General features: G+C 46.1%; 1 protein-coding gene across 4 annotated transcripts in view; it reads right to left on the bottom strand.

Annotated features, from left to right (window-relative positions):
- The window catches only part of STOX2 (storkhead box 2), a 231670-nt gene that overhangs the window by 118379 nt on the left and 92959 nt on the right, over positions 1 to 20332 (bottom strand). Inside the window, exon 1 of one of the 4 annotated variants that reach the window (XM_003933851.4) lies at positions 50 to 10548. The exons of the other annotated variants lie outside the window; for them this stretch is intronic. Coding sequence (XP_003933900.1) covers positions 50 to 215 — 166 coding nt within the window. The 5' untranslated portion in view covers positions 216 to 10548. Of the gene's footprint in view, positions 1 to 49; positions 10549 to 20332 lie in introns of those variants that run through there. 4 annotated transcript variants of the gene reach the window in all.

Raw genomic sequence — 20332 nt, 5'->3', positions numbered from 1 at the left:
CCCGCCCCGCGGCCCCGGCCCAGGGGCAGAAACGCGGTCACCAACCAACCTGATGTCATGTAGCCCCGCGAAGCCTGGGGCGCGAAGGCCGCGGGGAAGCGCTTGTGCAGGCGGTAGTCCTTCTCGCTGCGGGACCTCATGCGGTCCGAGGCCCGGTCCGAGAAATCCGAGCTAGGCCAGGCTCGCCGCAAGGTTGTGCTCCGGGTCTTCTTCATGGTGGGGAGGGCGACCTGCCGCCCCGATCCTCGGGGCCTCAGCGCCAGGGCGCAGCGCGCTCCTTCATCAGTCTACGGCGGGCACGACCCGGGCGGACTCTGCGCACATTTTCCCAGCCCCTCCTCGTCGGCGTCTACACCGCCAGCGGCGGGTCCGGCCCTCCCCACGCCCCCCCACACCCCCACGGCGAAGGCTCCGATTTTACACACGTCCCACAATGCATTACACTTCATTTGCAATCCGCCCGGCTTATAGCTTCCAGATTCCTGGGGGGAAAGGCACGTTAGGAGGCTCCCCGGCCGGGAGGAGGCGGGGAGGGGGCGGGCGGGGTGGGGGCGCCGAGACTGGCAGCGTGAAGGCAATGGGAGCGCAGACAATGGCCCGATTCAGCGCAGGAGTGCTTAGCCAACTGGGAGCCACGGCACAAAAGACCGAAACAAATGAGGCAGCCGAGGCCTCCGGGGCTGACCCCGGACCGGGCGTGCGGGAGGCCGGAGGGGCGGGCGGCTCAGCGCGCCGCGTGGGGATGACAGTGTCCGAGTCGTGTCCCCGCGGGCCTACCGGCCGCGCGGCCCGCAGTCCCCGGCGCTGGCTGGCTCTGCCTCCCCCGCAGCCCCCGGGAGGCAGTCTTCATCACAGAGGCTCGAGCGGGGGACGCGTGTGCACCGGCTCCGTGCAGGCTCTGCAGACAGCAGCTGCGGCGGGCGGGCTCCTGCGGAATCCAGGAAGAGCCCCGCGCCGTCCCCGCGACTGCGGCGCCTCTTCAATCTTCCTCCTGCCGAGGCTCCGGGCGCCGTGCGTGCGCGCGGGTGGGTGGCTGGGTGGGTGCGCCGACACGCACGTGCCCCCTACACAAGCGTGCTCCTACTTACTGGCCGAGGCGGCGACGGAGCCATGGCTGCCAAGGACGCCGAGCCTGCGATCGACCCCCGCGCGGAGGCAGCGCGGCTCGGGTGCGAGCGCGCGGAACGGCTATTGAAGGGCAGGAAGCAGGACAGCCGCCCAGTCTCATGCTAATCACCAGGCTGCCTTAAGTTAGAGCGCGGTTCCCGTCAGGCTTCTCATTTTCATGTAAAGCACCCGGCAGCGGCGGCGGCGCGGGGACCTTGGCTGCTGCCCCAGCCTGGAGCTGGCGCTTGGATATTTACATATTTTTAGGATGGTCCCTCCCCCTCGCGGAGAGACGGCGAGCCAGCCTTCGTGGGAACGGGGAGATCCGCGGTGCCCAGCCTGGCCCACCTGCGCCAAGCCCAAAGGAAGCTAGAGCCAGCGGGAGGGGGCGCCACGGCGAGCTCCCCCGCAAACGCCAACGCCGGGGCGCCGGGTCCACGCAGCCTGGAAGACGTAATGCAAGCGGCCTGCAGCTCTTTCTCTCTCCCTCTGGAGCCCGGGTGTAAGTCCCCGCCAGCCGGCTACACTGCATTCAGGTCCGCAGCCCTTTACAGGGCAAGGCTCTGCACAGCTGTTTCTGGTCCAACCACCAATCGCTAAAGGACAACAATGCGCGCGGCGCGCGAGGGGAGGAGGGGCCAATACGCCGCACAGGCCCGGGCGCTGGGCCCGGGACGCGGGCCCGGGCCCCGGAGGTTACGCCGAGTTAAAGGCGCCCAGCCACGTTGCTGCTAACCCCGACCACGCTCTGCCACTGCTGTTCATTCAAAAACGGTTATCTCCCCGATTTGGGTTTCCAAAAACGCTTTGGTACAGGAAATAGCGACGAAAATAAGTCTGATTTCCTTCTTCGGCACTGCATTTTATTTGACATGTTTGTGCCATTTTTCATCTGTGACAGTGCGACGCTCAAAATCATATTTATACTGTTGTTTCATATTCACAGGTGCCTAGATGCAGAGACACGGCTATTACATCTTTACGGGGATATACTTTTAACAGAGTGATATCGCAAAAACAAGCCAGTGGGTTCTAACTGGTTAGGATTCAGGAAGTTCTAAACAATCTGGTGCTATTTCACGCCTTGAATTCTTGGAGGGGGGTAGCAGGGATCTTGGAGAAGCAGGCAGAGCAGGATGGCGTTAAGTCACAGGCATTATAAAATCTAGAATTAGAGCTTCCTTCATTCGGGCTCTCAGGGCCACCCTCTATAACCTGGGGCCACTGTACTACCTCTTGGGATACCCAGGGTAAATAAATAAATAATCACTAAGTAGGCTATGGAATTGATATTTACATAATCAAAATGTATTACTGTCAACCAATTCAATAATGTTCTGTGGTGGTGGGTTTTTTTTTTTTTTTTTTTTCATTAGGAAAGGATAGTCCCCCAAAAGGCACATTTAGTTCAATGTCTTCTTTCCTGCAAGAGAACTGCTAAGAACAGAAAGATTATAGCTTTAGAAGTGATAGAAAGCTAACCTGTATAAAGCAGGTATCCCCAATTCCCAGGCCACATACACCACAGATATTTATGGACCCCATGGACCCCATGCAGCTTCTAGTCCATGGCCTGTTAGGAACCAGGCAGCATAGCAGGAGGTGGGCAGTGAAGCTTCATCTGTATTTACAGCTGCTCCCCATTGCTGGCTGGCATTACTGCCTGAGCTCAGCCTCCAGTCAGATTAGTGGCCACTTTAGATTCTCGTAGTGGCGGCGTTAGATTCTCATAGAGGCGCGAACCCTACTGTGAACCACTCTTGGAGGGATCTAGGTCGTGCACTCCTTATGAGAATCTAATGCCTGATGATCTGCACTGTCCCATCACCCCCATACGGGACCCTCTAGTTGCAGGAAAACAAGCTCAGGGCTCCCACCAATGCTAAATGACGGTGAGTTGTATACTTACTCCATTATATATTACCATGTAATAATAAAAGAAATGAAGTGCACAGTAAGTAGAATGCACTCGAATCATCCTGAAACCATCTGCCCTCCAACCCTACCCCCACCCAAGTCCAAGGAACAACTGTCTTCCACGAAACCCGTCCCCAGTGTGGAAAAGCTTGGGGACCGCTGGTGTTAAGGACCATAGAGATAACAACAAATTGTATTAATGAATGTAGGAGAAGTGACATTGAGCTATGTCAATTCAACAATTACTCGGTACCTCCCAAGAGCCAAAAGTGGTTATATGGATGATTATAATAGCTATGACTTAAGGCTAATGGTGACTGCTGTGGCAACTGCTAGAGTCATTCATTCTGCAAACAATGATTGACTGTCTAGCATATGCGAGCCCTGGGATGGGTGCTGAGCAAACAGAGCACCACACATGACCCCGTGCAGCAAACAATCTAGCAGGGAAGAGAAACTGCAGGCAAATACACGCAGAAGTTGTGCTAAGTTCTATGAAGAACAATAATCTCTTGAAGAAATGACAGTTGAGCTGAGACGTGCAGCATGAGGAGCCACCCAAGCAAAGAGTGGAGGAGATGGTGTTTCAGAAAAGGGGAGCAGTCTACGCAAAGGCCCTGCAGTAGAAGAAATCTTGACTTCTGCTGGAAGAAGTGGAAAAAAGGCCACTGTGGCTGAAATTGGAGCGCAAGAAGAGAGAGGTTTATGATGAGGTCATGGAAGGAGTGCAGAACCAGATCATGCTGGGACTTGCAGGCCACGGTAAACGTTTTCTATTCGATTCCAAGCACAGTGTGAACTGCTGAAGGGTTTGGATCAAAGAAGCAATGATATTTTTAGAATTCCTATACAGAAGAGGAAATCTGTTTGAAGGGAGAGGTTGGCTAAGAATTTTCTGGAAATAAGTTTGAATCACACTTGGCTAAACTAAGAAAATATTAATTGTTCTTATGAAAAAAGGGAGGTGAGTTGATGGACATCTGAGGAGAAAAGCGACAGCTCCACTCAGCCACCTGTAAATGCAGACCTTGCAGGCGGTTGACATGAGCCAGTGTTCATGGCCAACTAGCCTGATGTGGAAGAATCAGGTGGTGCCTAGGCTGAGTCAGCTGTATCAGATCACATAGCAAAGTAGGTATGGGTGTGAAGTAATTTATCCATTCAAACTGGGACAATGCTGAACAGTGCTATGAAGGGAGGGTTAAGTCTAGCAAACAGTGTATTGTGAAACCAGTTCAATCTGAAGAGCATGGAGTTCCCTGTTATTATAGCCACTGTTAATACCAGGCTCAGTCTGTCCATCTGCATTATAGAAAGAGTCACTCTGGTCATATACAACCCCCATGTCCCCGGGCCCAGCTTCAGATCCCTAAACCTACTTCAGACAATCATGTATCTGGGGCATGAGTTGTCCATCAAGCAAGCTCAGCTTTGTAACCCAGTATTCAATATTAGAAAAGCTGGAATTAAGTAAACAATAAAGCAAATCGATTTTATAGCATTAGTATTCTTTGATCAGGCTTTTAAAATGTATATATTTGGTATTTTCATAGCAGACAGGTTAGAGACACTAATTAGACAGATATGTTTGTGACTCTAATTCAAATGTATAATGGACTTTAGACTTGCAATCTTAAATTGAAAGGTGTAAAAATTTTGACTTGAAATTCTCTTCATTTAAAACTTTATTAGCTTTGCTCCAGTTGAATGAATTTAGAGTTACAAGCATGTAGACTCCATGAGGGTAAGGGACATCGTCTGTCTTATTCACTGTTGTCCTTTGCTCTGTTTTGTTCAGAGATATGTCCCCAGTGGCTAGCAATGGTTGCACATATTTGATGACTACTGAAGGCCCAATAGAGTGCTGGGGAAAATTTGGGTTGAAGCCTTCCTAGTCAGATATATTAACTACTTTTTAAAAACCAAGAATAACAATGTATGACATCAAAGACACAAGCCACAAAAGAAAAAACAGAAAAATTTGACTTACTGAAATGTTTAAGATGTGTGCCTCAAAAGACACTGTCAACAGAGAAAAAGACAACCCACAGAATGGGAGAATATATTTACAAATCATGTATCTGATAAGGGACTGATATCCAGAATACATAGAGAACTCCTAAATCTCAACAACAACAAAAACAAACAAACCACTAGATTCAAAATTGGACAAATGACTTGAACAGAGGGTTCTGCGAAGAACATATCCAAGTGGCCAATACGCACATGAAAAGATACTCAGTATCAGGAACCATTAGAGTATTGCAAATCTAACCTACAATGAGATACCAACTCACACCCATTAGGATGGCTACTATCAAAACAAAAGCAAAAACAAAATAACAAATGTTGGCAATTATGTGGAGAAACTGGAACCCTTGAGTACTATGCAATATGGTACAGCCACTGTGGAAACAGTCTGGCAATTCTTCAAAAACTTAAATATAGAATTCTCATATGATCCAGGAATTCCACTTCTACCTGTATCTGATAAAGGTGAAAACAGGGACTCAAAGAGCTATTTGGACCACCCCCATGTTCATAGCAACATTATTCGCAATAGTTAAAACATGGGCACAACCAAGTACCCATCAAGAGATGAATGGACAGGCAAAATGCAATATATACATATAATGGAATCTATTCAGCCTTCTAAAGAAAGGAAATCGGCCAGGCACAGTGGCTTATGCCTGTAATCCTAGCACTTTGGGAAGCTGAGGCGGGCAGATCACCTGAGGTCGGGAGTTCGAGACCAAGCTGACCAACATGAAGAAACCCTGTCTCTATTAAAAATACAAAAATTAGCTGGGCATGGTGGCACATGCCTGTAATCCCAGCTATTCCGGAGGCTAAGGCAGGAGAATTGCTTACATCCAGGAGTGGAAGGAAGGGATAAACTCTGGGAACAGAATGCTAAGTGAAAGAAGTCATTCATAGAAAGAAAAATACTGCATAATTCCACTTACATAAAGTACTTAGAATAGTCAAAATCATAATAACAGAAAGAAAAATGGTCATTGCCAGGGGCTGGAGGAAAAGTGAAAGTAAGAGTTACTGTTTACTGGGTGGAAAGTTTCCATTTTACAAAAGGAAAAGAATAATGGAGATAGATGGTGGTGATGGATGCATAACGTTATCTATGTATTTAACTTAACTGAACTATACACTTAAAAATGGTTTATGATGGCAAATTTTATGTTATGCGTATTTTGCCTCAATAAAAAATAGTAACAAATTTTAAAAATTAAATAAACCAAATTTATAGATTCAATTTAAATGTTGAAGGGAATGTATTTAAAGGTCTTTCTCAGTAGGACTAATTGTTAAGTAAAGGGGACTTAGTCTTCCATTTGAGTTGATCAAATGTTTTCCAAAGGCCTCAAGAGGTATGATTTTTATTTTTTACTTAAAAATACAAAATTTACAAATAGAATAAATTGAATCTGAAACCTTAAGGAAATTTTGATTTTTCAATTTGCAACTCTGGTAAAGGAAAACTTGAAGTTTGGATTTTTGAACTGGTATCTCTAGTATACGGAACATTAATTAAAGACCTAAACATCCGAACACAATCTTTCCCATGGGTTGGAATCAACTTCTTTCAAACTCCTGTTAATATTGATACACTGACCTCCTCCCATGGATCACAGATGTTCTTAATGGTATCTAGAATGGTGAATCCTTTCCAGAAAATTTCCAATTTTGGAATCATGATCTATGGCAGCTACAGCCTTATGAAACATATTTCTTAAATAATAAGACTTGAAAGTAAAACTTACTCCTTAATCCATGGGCTACTGCAAAGTGAATGTTGTATCAGGCATGAAAAGAGCATTAATTTCCCTGTAAATCTCCATCAGAGCTCTTTTGTGACCACTGTCACTGAAGTATATTGTCAATAAGCAGTAATACTTTGAAAGAAATCTTTTTTTCTGAGCAGTAGGTCTCAACAGTAGGCTTAAAATATTTAGTAAAACATGTTGTAGCCAGATGTGATGCCATCCAGGCTTTGTTGTTCCATTTATAGAGCATAAGCAGAGTAGATTCAGCATTATTCTTAAGGGTCCTAAGTGTTTTGGTATAGTAAATGAGCATCAGCTTCAACTTAAAGTCACCAGCTGCATTAGCCTGTACTAAGAGAGTTAGCCTGTCCTTTGACGATTGTATCACTGAAGGCAGACATTGACATCTTCTCTCTACCTATGAAAGTCCTAGATGGCATCTATTTCCAGAATAAGATTGTTCTGTCTACATTGAAAATCCATTGTTTAGTATAGTCACCTTCATCAATGATCTGAGCTAGATCTTCTAGATAACTTACTGCAGCTTCTCCATCAGCACTTCCTGCTTCACCTTGCACTTATATGTTACAGAGACAGCTCCTTTTCTTAAACCTCATAAACCAACCTCTGCTAGCTTCAAACTTTTCTTCTGCAGCTTCCTTATTTCTCTCAGCCTTCATAGAATTGAAGCTAGTTGGGGCCTTGATCTGGATTAGGCTTTGGCTCAAGGAAATGTTGTAGCTGGCTTGATCTTCTGTTCAGACCCCTCAAACTTTCTCCAAAACAGCGATAAGTCTGTTTTGCTTTCTTATCACTCGTGTGTTCACTGGAGTAGCACTTCTAATTTCCTTCAAGAACCTTTCATGGCATTCATAACTTAGCTGACTTTGGCACAAGAGACCTAGCTTTTTTGGTCTGTCTCAGCGTTGGACACGCCTTCCTCACAAAGCCTAATCATGTCTAGCTTTTGATTTAAAGTAAGAGACATGCGACACTTCCTTTCCTTCAACATGTAGAGGCCAGTGCAGGGTTATGAACTGACCTAGTTCCGATATTGTTGTGTCTCAGGAGATGGGGGGCCAGAGCAGAGGGAGAGAGAGAGAGACAGGGGAACGGCCAGTCATTGGAACAGTCAGATCACACACAGCACTTATGGATCAAGTTTGCCATCTTATATGGGCACACTTTGTGGAGCCCCAAAACAATTACAATAAAAGCATCAAAGGTCAATGATTACAGATGACCATAACACATATAACAAAAATGAACAAGTCTGAACTATTGAGAGGATTGCCACAATGTGACACAGAGATGTAATGGGAACACACACTGTTGGAAAAATGGCACCAGTAGACTGGCTCACTACAGTTTGTTGCCACAAAACTTCGATTTGCAAAAAATGCAATATTGGTGACGTGGAATAAACCAAAGAGCAATGAAACAAGGCGTGCCCATAAACACATTTTCCTTCTTGCTAATGTAGCTAACAACCTCGCCACTGCCAAATCCACTTAGGACATTGGTCCTTACTTGGTCTCGTGCTTGCCACTGTTGCCCGCCCTCTCCCCTTAAAACTCTTCCCTCCCTGTTATTTTCATTGCCACTTTCTGCAGGCTCTCCTCCTTATCCGTGGCACCTCTGCCCCTTCAGTACTTGGTGTTCTCTGGATTCCACTCAATCACCTTTCTTGGCATTCAGAATTTCATCAGCTGAGTTCCTTCCACAACATCCACTGCTTTATTTTAGTTCCTGCAAGTGAATGATTTCCAAATACCTCTCACCAACCTGGATCTCTCCTCTGGAGCTCCAAATCCTTACTTCTTCCTGCAGACTGAATATCTTTTCTGAATGCTCTATGGACAATCAAACTCAAGCTGCTCATTACACAAAATGTATCATCTTTACGCCCACTCTCCCAACCTCTGGGGTCTTAGCATACATTTCCAGTCATGGCAGATGGGAGTCCCACTATCTAGTCTCCCAGGGCAAGAACCTGGAAGTGATTCTCAACCTCTTCCTCTCACTGCTGTGCCCCCATTCAGCCCACATACACCACCACTGGTGGACACATAGTCCACCACCATATTGTGTTTCTATGGCCTTCCTATCTCCTGAAGGCCCGAGTCAAGGCACTGGTGGAGGGGAGAGAGGGCAGGAACAGAAAATCAGTGTCACCTGTCAAAGATACAGAAAATGTGACATTGAAAAATCCAATGAAATCAGACTATGCTACAAATTTAAATATTAAATATTACAATAAGATATATGACAAAATATATGTAATCATATCCCTAATATATTTGTTAAAATGCTTACTTCAAAATAAGCTTTTCAATTAACAAATGGAACATGACAACAGCAGTTTGTTTCAATATTAAATAGTTTAAGGCAAAACTCAGACTGCATCATAATATGATTTATATGTTTCACTTTTTATGTTAACTAGCATGGTGAAGCCCCAATGTGAATGCAGCTGGAAATCATGGAAAATATTTAACACAGCTAGTGCTCGACTTAGACCACGATTGTTCTGACAGACTAGTCATAACACTATTTTGGTCATAAGTTGAGTTTGCTGTACCGAGTCTGGGATAACAGTTGAAATGGTGCACGCGGAGATGGTAGTGCTGCCGGAAGCTGGTCCGCACTGTCGTACGCCCAGCTGGGCAATGTTTGCGCTGCCAGACGCTGCGCAGTCGTGGCTAGTGATTGTGGTCGTAAAGTCGAATGGTCGTAAGTTGCATAGGTTGTAAGTCGATCAATATCCGTACAATCTTTTTTGATAAGGCTGGACACTGACAATGAGCCAGCTGACTTCTGTTCAATAAAACATGTTACTTGAAACAGACCTCAGGATCTGTTTTTATTCTGCATCTGCTGTGTATTTAGTAATACCTACTGCCATCTTCTTTGGGAGAGTATCTGTGAGGCTCTTTTACCAAGCTTTCAAGCCTCTCCTCGAAATGGCTAAAATACTTTCAGCAAAATCAGAAGAGTTCAGAATCAAGTTGCTCATTTAACCAAAGGAAACTAGCTGACCATGACCTCCGTGTCCAGCTCCACAGCCCAGCTTTGCAGTCCCCTTTTTAAAGCCACCTCATCCTGAAACACTGTCTTTGCAAACTAGCATGTGCAGCAGCTACATCTGTTCATCTAAAGGACCTAAGGTTATACCCGTAAGACTTGAAGTGAGCAAAGTAGCACCAAAATACGATCAGCTTCAAAGCCAGAAGCACCCAGGCATGCTTCACGGGGAATAGGCTTCCTCTCGAAAGACCTAATGTGTCTCTGAAACCCAAACAGACAAAGAGCTTTCTCACATGAAAACCAAGAAGCTTCGGAATAAAACAATAGTTGATCTGAGTCACCAAACCTCTAAGGTTGAGGATAAGAGTAGGAATTTAGTTGCCTGACTGACATGACTGACAATGTTAAGAGTTCATGAGGCCGGGCGCGGTGGCTCAAGCCTGTAATCCTAGCACTTTGGGAGGCCGAGGTGGGTGGATCACGAGGTCGAGAGATCGAGACCATCCTGGTCAACATGGTGAAACCCCGTCTCTACTAAAAATACAAAAAATTAGCTGGGCATGGTGGTGCGTGCCTGTAATCCCAGCTACTCAGGAGGCTGAGGCAGGAGAATTGCCTGAACCCAGGAGGCGGAGGTTGCGGTGAGCCGAGATCGCGCCATTGCACTCCAGCCTGGGCAAAAAGAGCGAAACTCCGTCTCAAAAAAAAAAAAAAAAAAAAAAAAAAGAGTTCATGAAGTGAGTCTTTTTTTTTTTTTTTTTTTTTTTTTTTGAGACAGAGTTTGGCTCTTGTTGCCCAGGCTGGAGTGCAATAGCGCAGCCTCGGCTCACTGCAACCTCCACCTCCCGGGTTCAAGTGATTCTCCTGCCTCAGCCTCCCAAGTAGCTGGGATTACAGGCATGCGCCACCATACCTGGATAATTTTGTATTCTTAGTAGAGACGGGGTTTCTCCATGTTGGTCAGGCTGGTCTTGAACTCCCAACCTCAGGTGATCTGCCCACCCCGGCCTCCCAAAGTGCTGGGATTATAGGCATGAGCCACTGCGCCCAGCAAAGTGAGTCTTTAGATTTTCCCTGTGCATCTCAGGCTTGCCCCGGGGAAACCAGAGTGGGTAACATTTGGTTCCTCTGCCAAACTGCAATAGTCAGAGCAAGTTCTCTACTGAACTGCCCAAGACTCACCACGACGTCTTTGTGAACTTCTTCATGCAGCTCATATTTGACTAACCCCCGAATCACCATATTGGTGGCTTCCTCAGATTATAGTGACTAGTACTAACATCGCTGTATTCAAAAAAGGTCAGCTAAAGTGTAACTCTGGACACTTATAAAGTAAAACGCATACCTGCTCTTCATGTTGAACACCTCCTTAAAGTATTTTGTCACAGATAATCAGTGGATTTTTTTTGTGAAGTAGAAAAACTCTTCAAGATTACTCCCCAACTTGTTACAAAATCATATAGATCAGATGAGCTGTAAATCACTTGGTGAACACAGGTAAACTGCAGTAGGAAGAAATATACTAAATGGAAAAGATGGAGCTGGGTGCTGGCTCATGCCTATAATCCTAGCATTTTGGGAGGCCAAGATGGGAGGATCGCTTGAGCCCACGAGCTTGAGAACAGCCTGGGCAACCTAACAAGATCGTGCCTCTACAAAAAAATACAAAGAAATTAGCCAGGTAGGGTGGGGTGCAGCTGTAGTCTTAGCTACTTGGAAGGCTGCAGCAGGAGGCCTGCTGAAGCCTGGGAGGTGGAGGCTGCAGTGAGCTATGACTACACCACTATGCTCTAATCTGGGCCACAGAGTGAGACTTTGTTTCGCTAAAAAGAAAAATAAAGAAAAAGGCTACATAAAGCCACACAGAACGGCCTGCGCCTGACGACACTCCCACATGTTTTTCTGTAACTCACTGCCACCAGACACATTCACCCAGCGCTGGTCCTGCTATCAGCTTTTAAGACTTCATTTCTTTTGGGCTTCCTACCTAAAAGATCACTATAAATACCCAAGTTCTCGCATTTTCTCCCGCTGCCCGAGTGAATCATCAAGGGCCCTCGTTGCCATGTGCACCACACACTGATGTGTGCCCGTTCCTCAGCAAGCTCGTTTCTCATTACAGGCCTTAGGAGCTGCCCTGTTGCTATAAGCTGGCTAGCACCCCCTTGGTCTCCTGGAAACTCTCATAACCTGCTTGCAGGATTCAAACCAAGGTCAGTTCTCTGAAAGACTTTCCATCTTCTCCTTGTCTCTGCCCTCGAAAATCCCTGCAGATTTAGAGCCCCTTACAGGTGCCCTTTCTATTGCCATGCTGACCTCATTGTATCAATAATACAACAGGCACTGTGGCTCACGCCTGTAATCCCAGCCCTTTGGGAGGCCGAGGCGGTGCATCGCCTGAGGTCAGGAGTTTCAAGACTAGCCTGGCCAACATAGTGAAACCCTGTCTCTACTAAAAATACAAAAAATGAGCCGAGTATGGTAGTGGGCGCCTGTAATCCCAGCTACTTGGGAGGCTGAGGTAGGAGAATCGCTTGAACCCAAGAGGCAGAGGTTGCAGTGAGCCGAGATTGCACCACTGCACTCCAGCCTGGGCAGCGAGAATGAGACTCCATCTCAAAATAGTAATAATAATAATAATAATAATACAACATAATGCCCTACGAAAATGTCTGTCTGCTTCCCCGGCTGTGTGCGAAGAGCATTGGCTGCCTGGTTCATCTGACGAATGTTCACTGAGCACTTGCTATGTGCTAATAATGGTTCTAGGTACTGGCATCCAAAAATTCCAAAATAAAACAATAAGGTAGCAGCAAAAACAAAATCTTCCATCACTAAGGAATTTGCCTCCTAATGGCAGGGGACAATGAACACATAAATTAGTAAATCGTGTAGAACATAAAATAGCGATGAAAGGAAGAAAATAATGCAGGCGAGGAAGACTGAAACTAGACATTTGCAATGGAAATGGAGGGGCCAGGGACAACTTCACTTTATAATCATTTTATGCTCACTGCCTTTCGAAAAATAGGCCCTCGATAAAGTGTGCCACGATGTGCTTATTTTAGGTCCTCTTCAGCGCTATGGTTCCCACCAGAGAGGCACCTGGACTCAGGATCATAAGAAATAAGTATTATATCTACTTCATGGCCCCCATATCCATTTGTAGATAAGAATTCTATCTAAGGACAAATAAATAATGTCTTATGTTCACATAGGGCTTTATAATTTATTGAGCCTTATGCATAAGGCGGGCAAGGCAGGGGTTGTGATCATAAGAGAAGATAAAAATCTAAAGCTCAGAGGCAGTCCAGTTTTTTGTTGCTGTTGTTTTGAGACAGAGTTTCACTCGTGTTGCCCAGGCCGGAGTGCAGTGGTGTGATCTCAGCACACCTCAAGCGATTCTCCTGCCTCAGCCTCCCGAGTACCCGGGATTACAGGCATGTGCCACCACGCCCAGCTAATCTTGTATTTTTAGTAGAGATGGGATTTCTCCATGTTGGCGAGGCTGGTCTTGAACTCCGACCTCAGATTATCTGCCATCCTCAGCCTCCCAGAGTGCTGGGATTTTAGGCATGAGCCACCTGCCCAGCCCGCATTCCAGTCCACAACTGTGCCCTTCCGTCTCACTCCACTGCCTCCGTAATGCCTGGTGTGAGCAGTTACTGGATTTAGTGTTTTCTCGTTAGTCGTTGTTTGTGTCAACCCAATAAAGTCCACATACATCTTTGTGTTGCCGGAATATCTCCCAAGTGTTTCGGATGTCTTATTAAAAAGTCTTTATGAATGTACATGCATATGAAATAGAGTACAAACATATTCAGATGACTCAAATGACTTCCCCGCAGCCCATTCATACAAATGGCACAAGAGACTGAGAAAGTTCAGTCCACAAACCTCCCTCGCACTAATCAATCTTGAAAGTTTTCTTTTGTCAATTCTATTTGCAGGTCACCACAGAGCTGCTTCCCAAGCCAATGAAAAGCCATACCATAACACAGATGGAGTTTGAAGGATGGATTCTTATTCCAACATGTGGCTTCCTGTAATTTAAGGGAATGTTGTACAGGAGCAATTAAAATCATATATCAAAAAAGGAAGCAAAGCTCAAATAGCTTCCTGCTTTATCAAATTTCAATAATTGTGAAAAAAAAAAAGGCCCCATATATTTAAATCCCAGACTCTATTAAGAATAACTTCAACTCCAGCAAATCACAGGACTTTCATGTGATATCATTTAATAATTACTAATAACATTTCTAATGCTAATATGGAATAGAAATACAGAGATGCTATTTAACAATTTCTGCTAAGTTCATTTGAAAGATTTTTTAAAAATTTGCTTCAATATTTAGCAGTTAAGTAACTAGGCTTATGGGTAGTAATCTTAAATCTTTGTATTATTTTGTATACAATATGTTAAAGGTGCTGTTTCAGGCAAGGTTAGCTATAATCTAACAGTACTTCACAGTAGCTCCCATTAGTTATTATTCGTAGCATGAGTAATAACATGGAAGTTATTATTCATAGGATGATGAATAATATTTTTATTTTTAATATTATATTAAATTTTTATTAAAAATTTAAATATATTAAATTTTTATCAAAAATTTAAAATTTTTAATATTTAATAATATTTTTCATGTATTTTTATTTTTCATTTTTTAGAGACAGGGTCTCACTCTGTTGCCCAGGCTGGAGTGTAGTGGCATGATCATAGCTCACTGCAGCATTGACCTCTGGGCTCAAGCGATCCTCCTGCCTCAGCCTCCTGAGTAGCTGGGAATACAGGTGCACGCCACCGGGCCTGGCTAATTTTTGTATTTTTAGTAGAGATGGGGTTTTACCCTGCTGACCAGGCTGGTCTCAAACTCCTGGGCTCAAGGGATTCCCCTGACTCAGTCTTCCAAAAAGAACTGGGATGTTTTTCAAAATAAGAAGGGTGCTACAAATTACACTAGAACAAAATGCTCAGACTAGTACCTTCATGGGCAAACAGGGACATAGAGGCACTCTACTTTTTAGGAAAAGGAGGCTAGTTTTTTGTTTAAAGCTTGTTTTGCTTTATAAGAGGAACAAATAAATCTAAGTGGGGAGCCAAGAAAAATCACCTGCAGGATCAGGTACTTTTAAATGTAAAATATTAATGTCCTCAGGTGTCTCCACCTGCTCTTCTCTCACTCCTGACTAGAAGGGTAAAGACTCACAATCTGTTGCAAATGCTTCCAGGAACAAAAGCAGGGAAGTCCAGCATCACCCGCATTACCCGGACTTTTCCTCCAACAGGGAATGAGGAAGGACCGCTCGGAAGAGACACGGGCTTCGCCCAGTCCCCCAAGCTAAGATGCCAGCAGCCAAGGGAAGGGACAAGGGCCAGCACTTCCTGAGGAACACACTTCAGAACACAGACGAGACTGTTAGGTCGGCTAACAGTGCACACTAGTCCCAGCCTACCGCAGGGTTCCCACACGATCACTTCTGTACTGCCGGGGAAACTGTCCCTTACCTGTAGCAGCGGTGCGTCAGTAGAAAGGAAGGAAAAATACCCCAGAAGTGGGATAAGGCCTGACCAGAATTAGAAGCCGTGAGAAAAAGCCAGAAGGCAATATACACTGAGCCCAGGGTTTAGCCTTTTATCCCTCACCCCACTCCCACCCTTTCCTTCCAAGTCCCCAGAGTCCACTGTGTCATTCTTGTGCCTTTGCTTCCTCATAGCTTAGCTCCCACTCAGGAGTGAGAACATACGACATTTGGTTTTCCACTCCTGAGTTACTTCACTTAGAATAATAGTCTCCAATCCCATCCAGGTTGCTGTGAATGCCATTAATTCATTCCTCTTCATGTCTGGGTAGTATTCCATCATATACCTATGTATATCACAGTTTCTTTATCCACTTGTTGATTGATGGGCATTTGGGCTGGTTCCATATTTTTACAATTACAAACTGCGAGTGCACAGACCAATTCTGACAGGTGGTTAACCCTAGACAGCTCAAAGAGTTGTGCTGTTGGATTATTATTTTTTTTTATAACTAGTATTTTTTTTTTCAGAGACAGGGTCTTGCTTTGTTGTCCAGGCTAGAGTGCAGTGGTGGGCTCATGGCTCATCACAGCCTTCACTACCTGGGCTCAAGCGATCCTCCCACCTCAGCCTCCCAAGTAGCTGGGACTACAGGTGTGCACCAGCATGCCCAGCCAATTGCTTGCATTATTTTTGTAGACATGGGGTCTCCCTATGTTACTCAGGCTGATCTCAAACTCCTGGCCTTAAGCGATCCTTCCACCTTGACCTCCCAAAATGCTGGGATTACAGGCATGAGCCACCGCAACCGGCCTTATTGAATAACTTAAGCTCTCTCTTTCTCTCTCATTCCATCTCTGCCTCTCTTCCGACTCTTTCAACGATCTCCCTTTCAAGCATTCTTAACTTTTATAAAATTGAAAAGTAATCACTATCTCCACCATTCTCCCAAACCATACAAAAGCCTTAGGCCGGTTCCAGTCTGAGCACAGACAGTGGCTTACAGGTTAGAAGTGTTCAGTATCTTACTCCCTCCATCTGCCCTCCCGCCATCTGCCCTCCCTCCCTTCTCTCTTCCTTCTCTCCCTGCCTCTCCCTCTCCTTCCCTCCCTCCCTCTTTTTCCTATCAGTCTTTCTTCCGTTGCTGTTTTGAATAGCCAGACCTTGTTGAGATTCCCAGTTTACCGGTTTCCTTGTCCAGGACGAGCTGACCAGTTCCCCCAGGTCTGAGCTGCCAGGTCAGCAGTACCAGAAGGTGGATGGAGCTAGATGTGTAGTTTATGAGACTGAAGAGCTAAAAAATACTATATAATATTTCACTTAGAACTTTTTTTTTTTTCAAATCTAGAAGCTTCTCAGGATGTACATTCTGCTGCCATATTGCAGGAAATAGGAGCAAGTAGCTCGCTCTTTCTTTTATGGTCTCTAAACAGCGGCAATCCCTTAACAATCAATCATGAAATCTATCTTTTCATCCAAGAAGCAAAAACAAGAGAGCATTACCACAGAGAGAACAGAGGTTCCCAGCCATCGCTGAATATCTTCTCTCTCTCCATATAGATCTATATGGAAAGGGTGTGGGCGTAGAAAGAGCGGAGGTGGCCCGGCGTGCCAGGCCTCAGACTCAGGCCTGCAGTGCCCCAGGAAACCCATTCAAGTCCCTGGCCAGGCCCTTTCAGGGTTGGGCCCTCTGACTCTTAAGTTGCCGCAGAAGAAGGGAAGGCCCCCCTCACGGAGGCTCAGGTCCATCAGACTTGGCTAACTTCAAGCTTTGGTTTTGACTGCCTGTTTGTTGAAGGTGATTGCACAGGTTTCCAAGGGCTGCTGTAACGAAACACCACACTGGGTGGCTTACGCAGCAGAAACGTAAGGTCCCACTCACAGGTCCCGAGCCCAGAAGTCTGATCAAGGTGAAAGGCAGCGCGGCTTCCTCCCTGGGGGTGTGTCCTGCCCCTGGCCTCCGGGGCACGCTGGTGACCTCTGGCCTTCCTTGCTTCCTGCACGACCCGCCCCTGTCTATGCGTTCTCCCCGGGTGCCTGCGTCCCAGTTTCCCCTTTTTATGAGGACACCAGTCATGTTGGATGAGAGCCCGCCCTACTCCAGTACGAACTGGTCTCAACTAATTACATCGCCTACTACCCTATGTCCAAATAAGGTCATATTTCGAGCTACTGGTGGTTAGGACTTCAACATATGAATCTGTGAGGGGTGCAGTTCAACCCCCATCAGCGTTGTTGAGGACAATCCTTTAACTCCCTCGGACTCATAAACCAAAGCCGAATTCATTAAGAAAAAAAAAAAAAAAAAGCCAAGCAAAAGAGGGCCCAATAATGCATCGAGAACATCTTTGGCAGTTCATCAAAGCAAAACTTCCCTTTCGGGAAACTCTGCGTTTCTCTGACACAGGAAGAAGCCAGCTTGCCTTCTGTGCTGCAGAGAAAGGCAGCATTTGCCCCCTTGTCCAGCACAGAGCCAAACCAGCCCAAGGAACAAGGGTAAGTCAGCACAATCGCGGGTCTGAGCAACCCTCCGAAAGAATGAAGTGGGGGAAAGGGGTGGGGAAAAGGTCAGTTGCACCTGAGATGTTTAATGCTCATTAACAGGAGCAAGAGTCTGTCTCATTCCCGTGCAGACCGTGCCAACCTCTGGCTTCTGCTTTGCCAAGCCCCAGGGCCCAGAAACAAACAGCAAGTCAGAATAGGAAGTAACCGCGGGATTGGCAAGGAGCAGGCAAGAGAATTAACCCAGGTCCTAATTAGGTGGTGCTGCCTTCGTACCGGCCTCACGTGCAAAGGCCTCCTCCTCCAGCTCCTTCGAGGTCAGGAGAAAACAGGACATGGGCTCATGGTACCTGGGATCCAGGTGGCATGCCAGAGAGGCACAGGGTACAGAATGCAGAGGCCGCCGGCCTAGGCAAAATGCACTGGCCACTGACCAGCTGCGTAATCATCCCTGGGCCTCAATTTCCCCGGCTATAAAATGAGGAAAATGACAGAATTCTCAAGGCTGCTGTGAGGCTCGAATAAGTGAATCCGTGTGAACTGCTTAGAACAATGCCTGGTAAAGAGCAAGCACTATACATGTTAGCTACCATTAGTAATGCTTAGGGGAAGGGTCGAAGGGCTTCTTGCTTGGAGCTTCATCCTTTGAAACATGAAGTTGTCTCAGGGGAATGAAAGACAATTGAAGGTCTCCAGCACCGTATTTTTCTCCTGGTAGGGTAGAAAGATACACATGGGCCTAAGATATTTGCCTACCTACAGTATTAAATAGAGCATCATGGCCAGGTGCAGTGGCTCACACCTGTAATCTCAAGACTTTGGGAGGCCAAGGTAGGAGGATTGCTTGAGGCTAGAAGCTTGAGACCAACCTAGGCCACAAAGTCGATGCTCTTTCTTTACTGAAAAAACAAAAACAAATTAGCTGGGCATGGTGGCGTGCACGTATAGTCCCAGCTATGCAGGAGGTTGAGGCAAGAGAATCGCTTGAACCCAGGAGGCAGAGGTTGCAGTGATCCAAGATTGCACCGTTGCACTCCAGCCTGGGCAACAAGAGCAAAACTCTGTCTCAAAAAGAAAAAGAAAAGAAAAGAAAAGAAAAAGAATCTAGTTATCCTTTGCATGTAGAAGGTACTGAATGCACATCTGCGGAAGGGAGGGAGAAGATGGTGGAGACGGTGCTCTTTAGGGATTGCTTGCTCTGTGTTCAACTAATGAGTCGTCTGTGCTTGGGGAAAGGCTGTTCAGAGAGAAAAGTGGAATTGCAGAGAAACACGCTTAGAAGAAAAAGCCTTGGTCTTTCCTACGCATCTTACCCCATTACTACTTGCCTAACTCCAGTCTGGTTGCCTTTCATTCTGCGCCCGGCCGTGCTGGAACAGAGTGCCTAGAGCTGCGGACGCATGGTTATTGCTCTAACAGTAGCCTTTTCCCCCTTTCTCTTGTGTCCCCAACTGTCCTCAACGAACTCACAGACATGCAGGCAGAATTTCTTCTCAGCCTTTACTACTGAAAAATTCAGGTAGTCCCCTGCTTAGACCGCATTCGATTGTCAAAGCACCTCCTAGGCACGAGACCCATCTCCAAGGATGCCCTTCCTTATCCCCAGCCTTTCTGTCATGAACCCCAGTGACTCTGATCTTGCATCTGCCTGCAGCATCCAACAACCATTCGAACCTTCACCCTCTGGAGGACCCTTCTCAGAGCCCCTCGTGTCCACCCTGTCATTTGGGTCTCCATCTCTACAGACTCATGGGCTGGGACCAGGAAAGGGTTCCTCCCTCGGCCAGCAGTTTCAGAGAATGGGGCAGTGAGATACATGTTGACACTGGAACTCTTAAAGTATTTTTCCATGCAAACATTGCTATAAAGGGGACTAAGGTCCTGCACTGGTTTGGGGCATTTGGCTATTGGTCAATTATCATCAATGAAATTTAAAAAACAAACAAAAAGTCTGGGTGTGGTGGCTTATGCCTGTAATCCCAGCACTTTAGGATGCCGAGGCTGGCGGATTACCCAAGGTCGGGAGTTAGAGACCAGCCTGGCCAACATGGTGAAACCCCGTGTCCACTCAAATAATTTTAAAATAAAAAAAGTAGCCGGGTATGGTGGCACGCACTTGAAGCGCCAGCTACCCGGGAGGCTGAGGGAGGAGAATCGCTTCAACCTGGGAGGTAGAGGTTGCAGTGAGCCGAGATCACTCCATGGCACTCCAGCCTGGGCAAGAGAGTGAGACTCTGTCTCAGTAAATAAATTAATTAAATTAAAAATTAAAAACATTTTAAAAGAGGAGGTCTTACAAAGCCCATAGTCAGAGTATTAAACACCAATGTATTTAAGGAGCAGGACCTTGGATGAATGGACTATCAGAGAAGGGAGACACAGAAATTCCACTCATCCATCAGGCTAGACGTCCACTTTGTTTAGCTTCCAGAAGCTGAGGCATTTCTCTTTCCTCCTCAGCACCACTAACAAAGCA

The sequence above is a fragment of the Saimiri boliviensis genome, chromosome 3 (assembly GCF_048565385.1).
Source record: "Saimiri boliviensis isolate mSaiBol1 chromosome 3, mSaiBol1.pri, whole genome shotgun sequence".
NCBI lineage: Eukaryota > Metazoa > Chordata > Mammalia > Primates > Cebidae > Saimiri > Saimiri boliviensis.
Note: the sequence above shows the minus strand (reverse complement) of the source record. Positions and strands in the feature narration are given on the sequence as shown.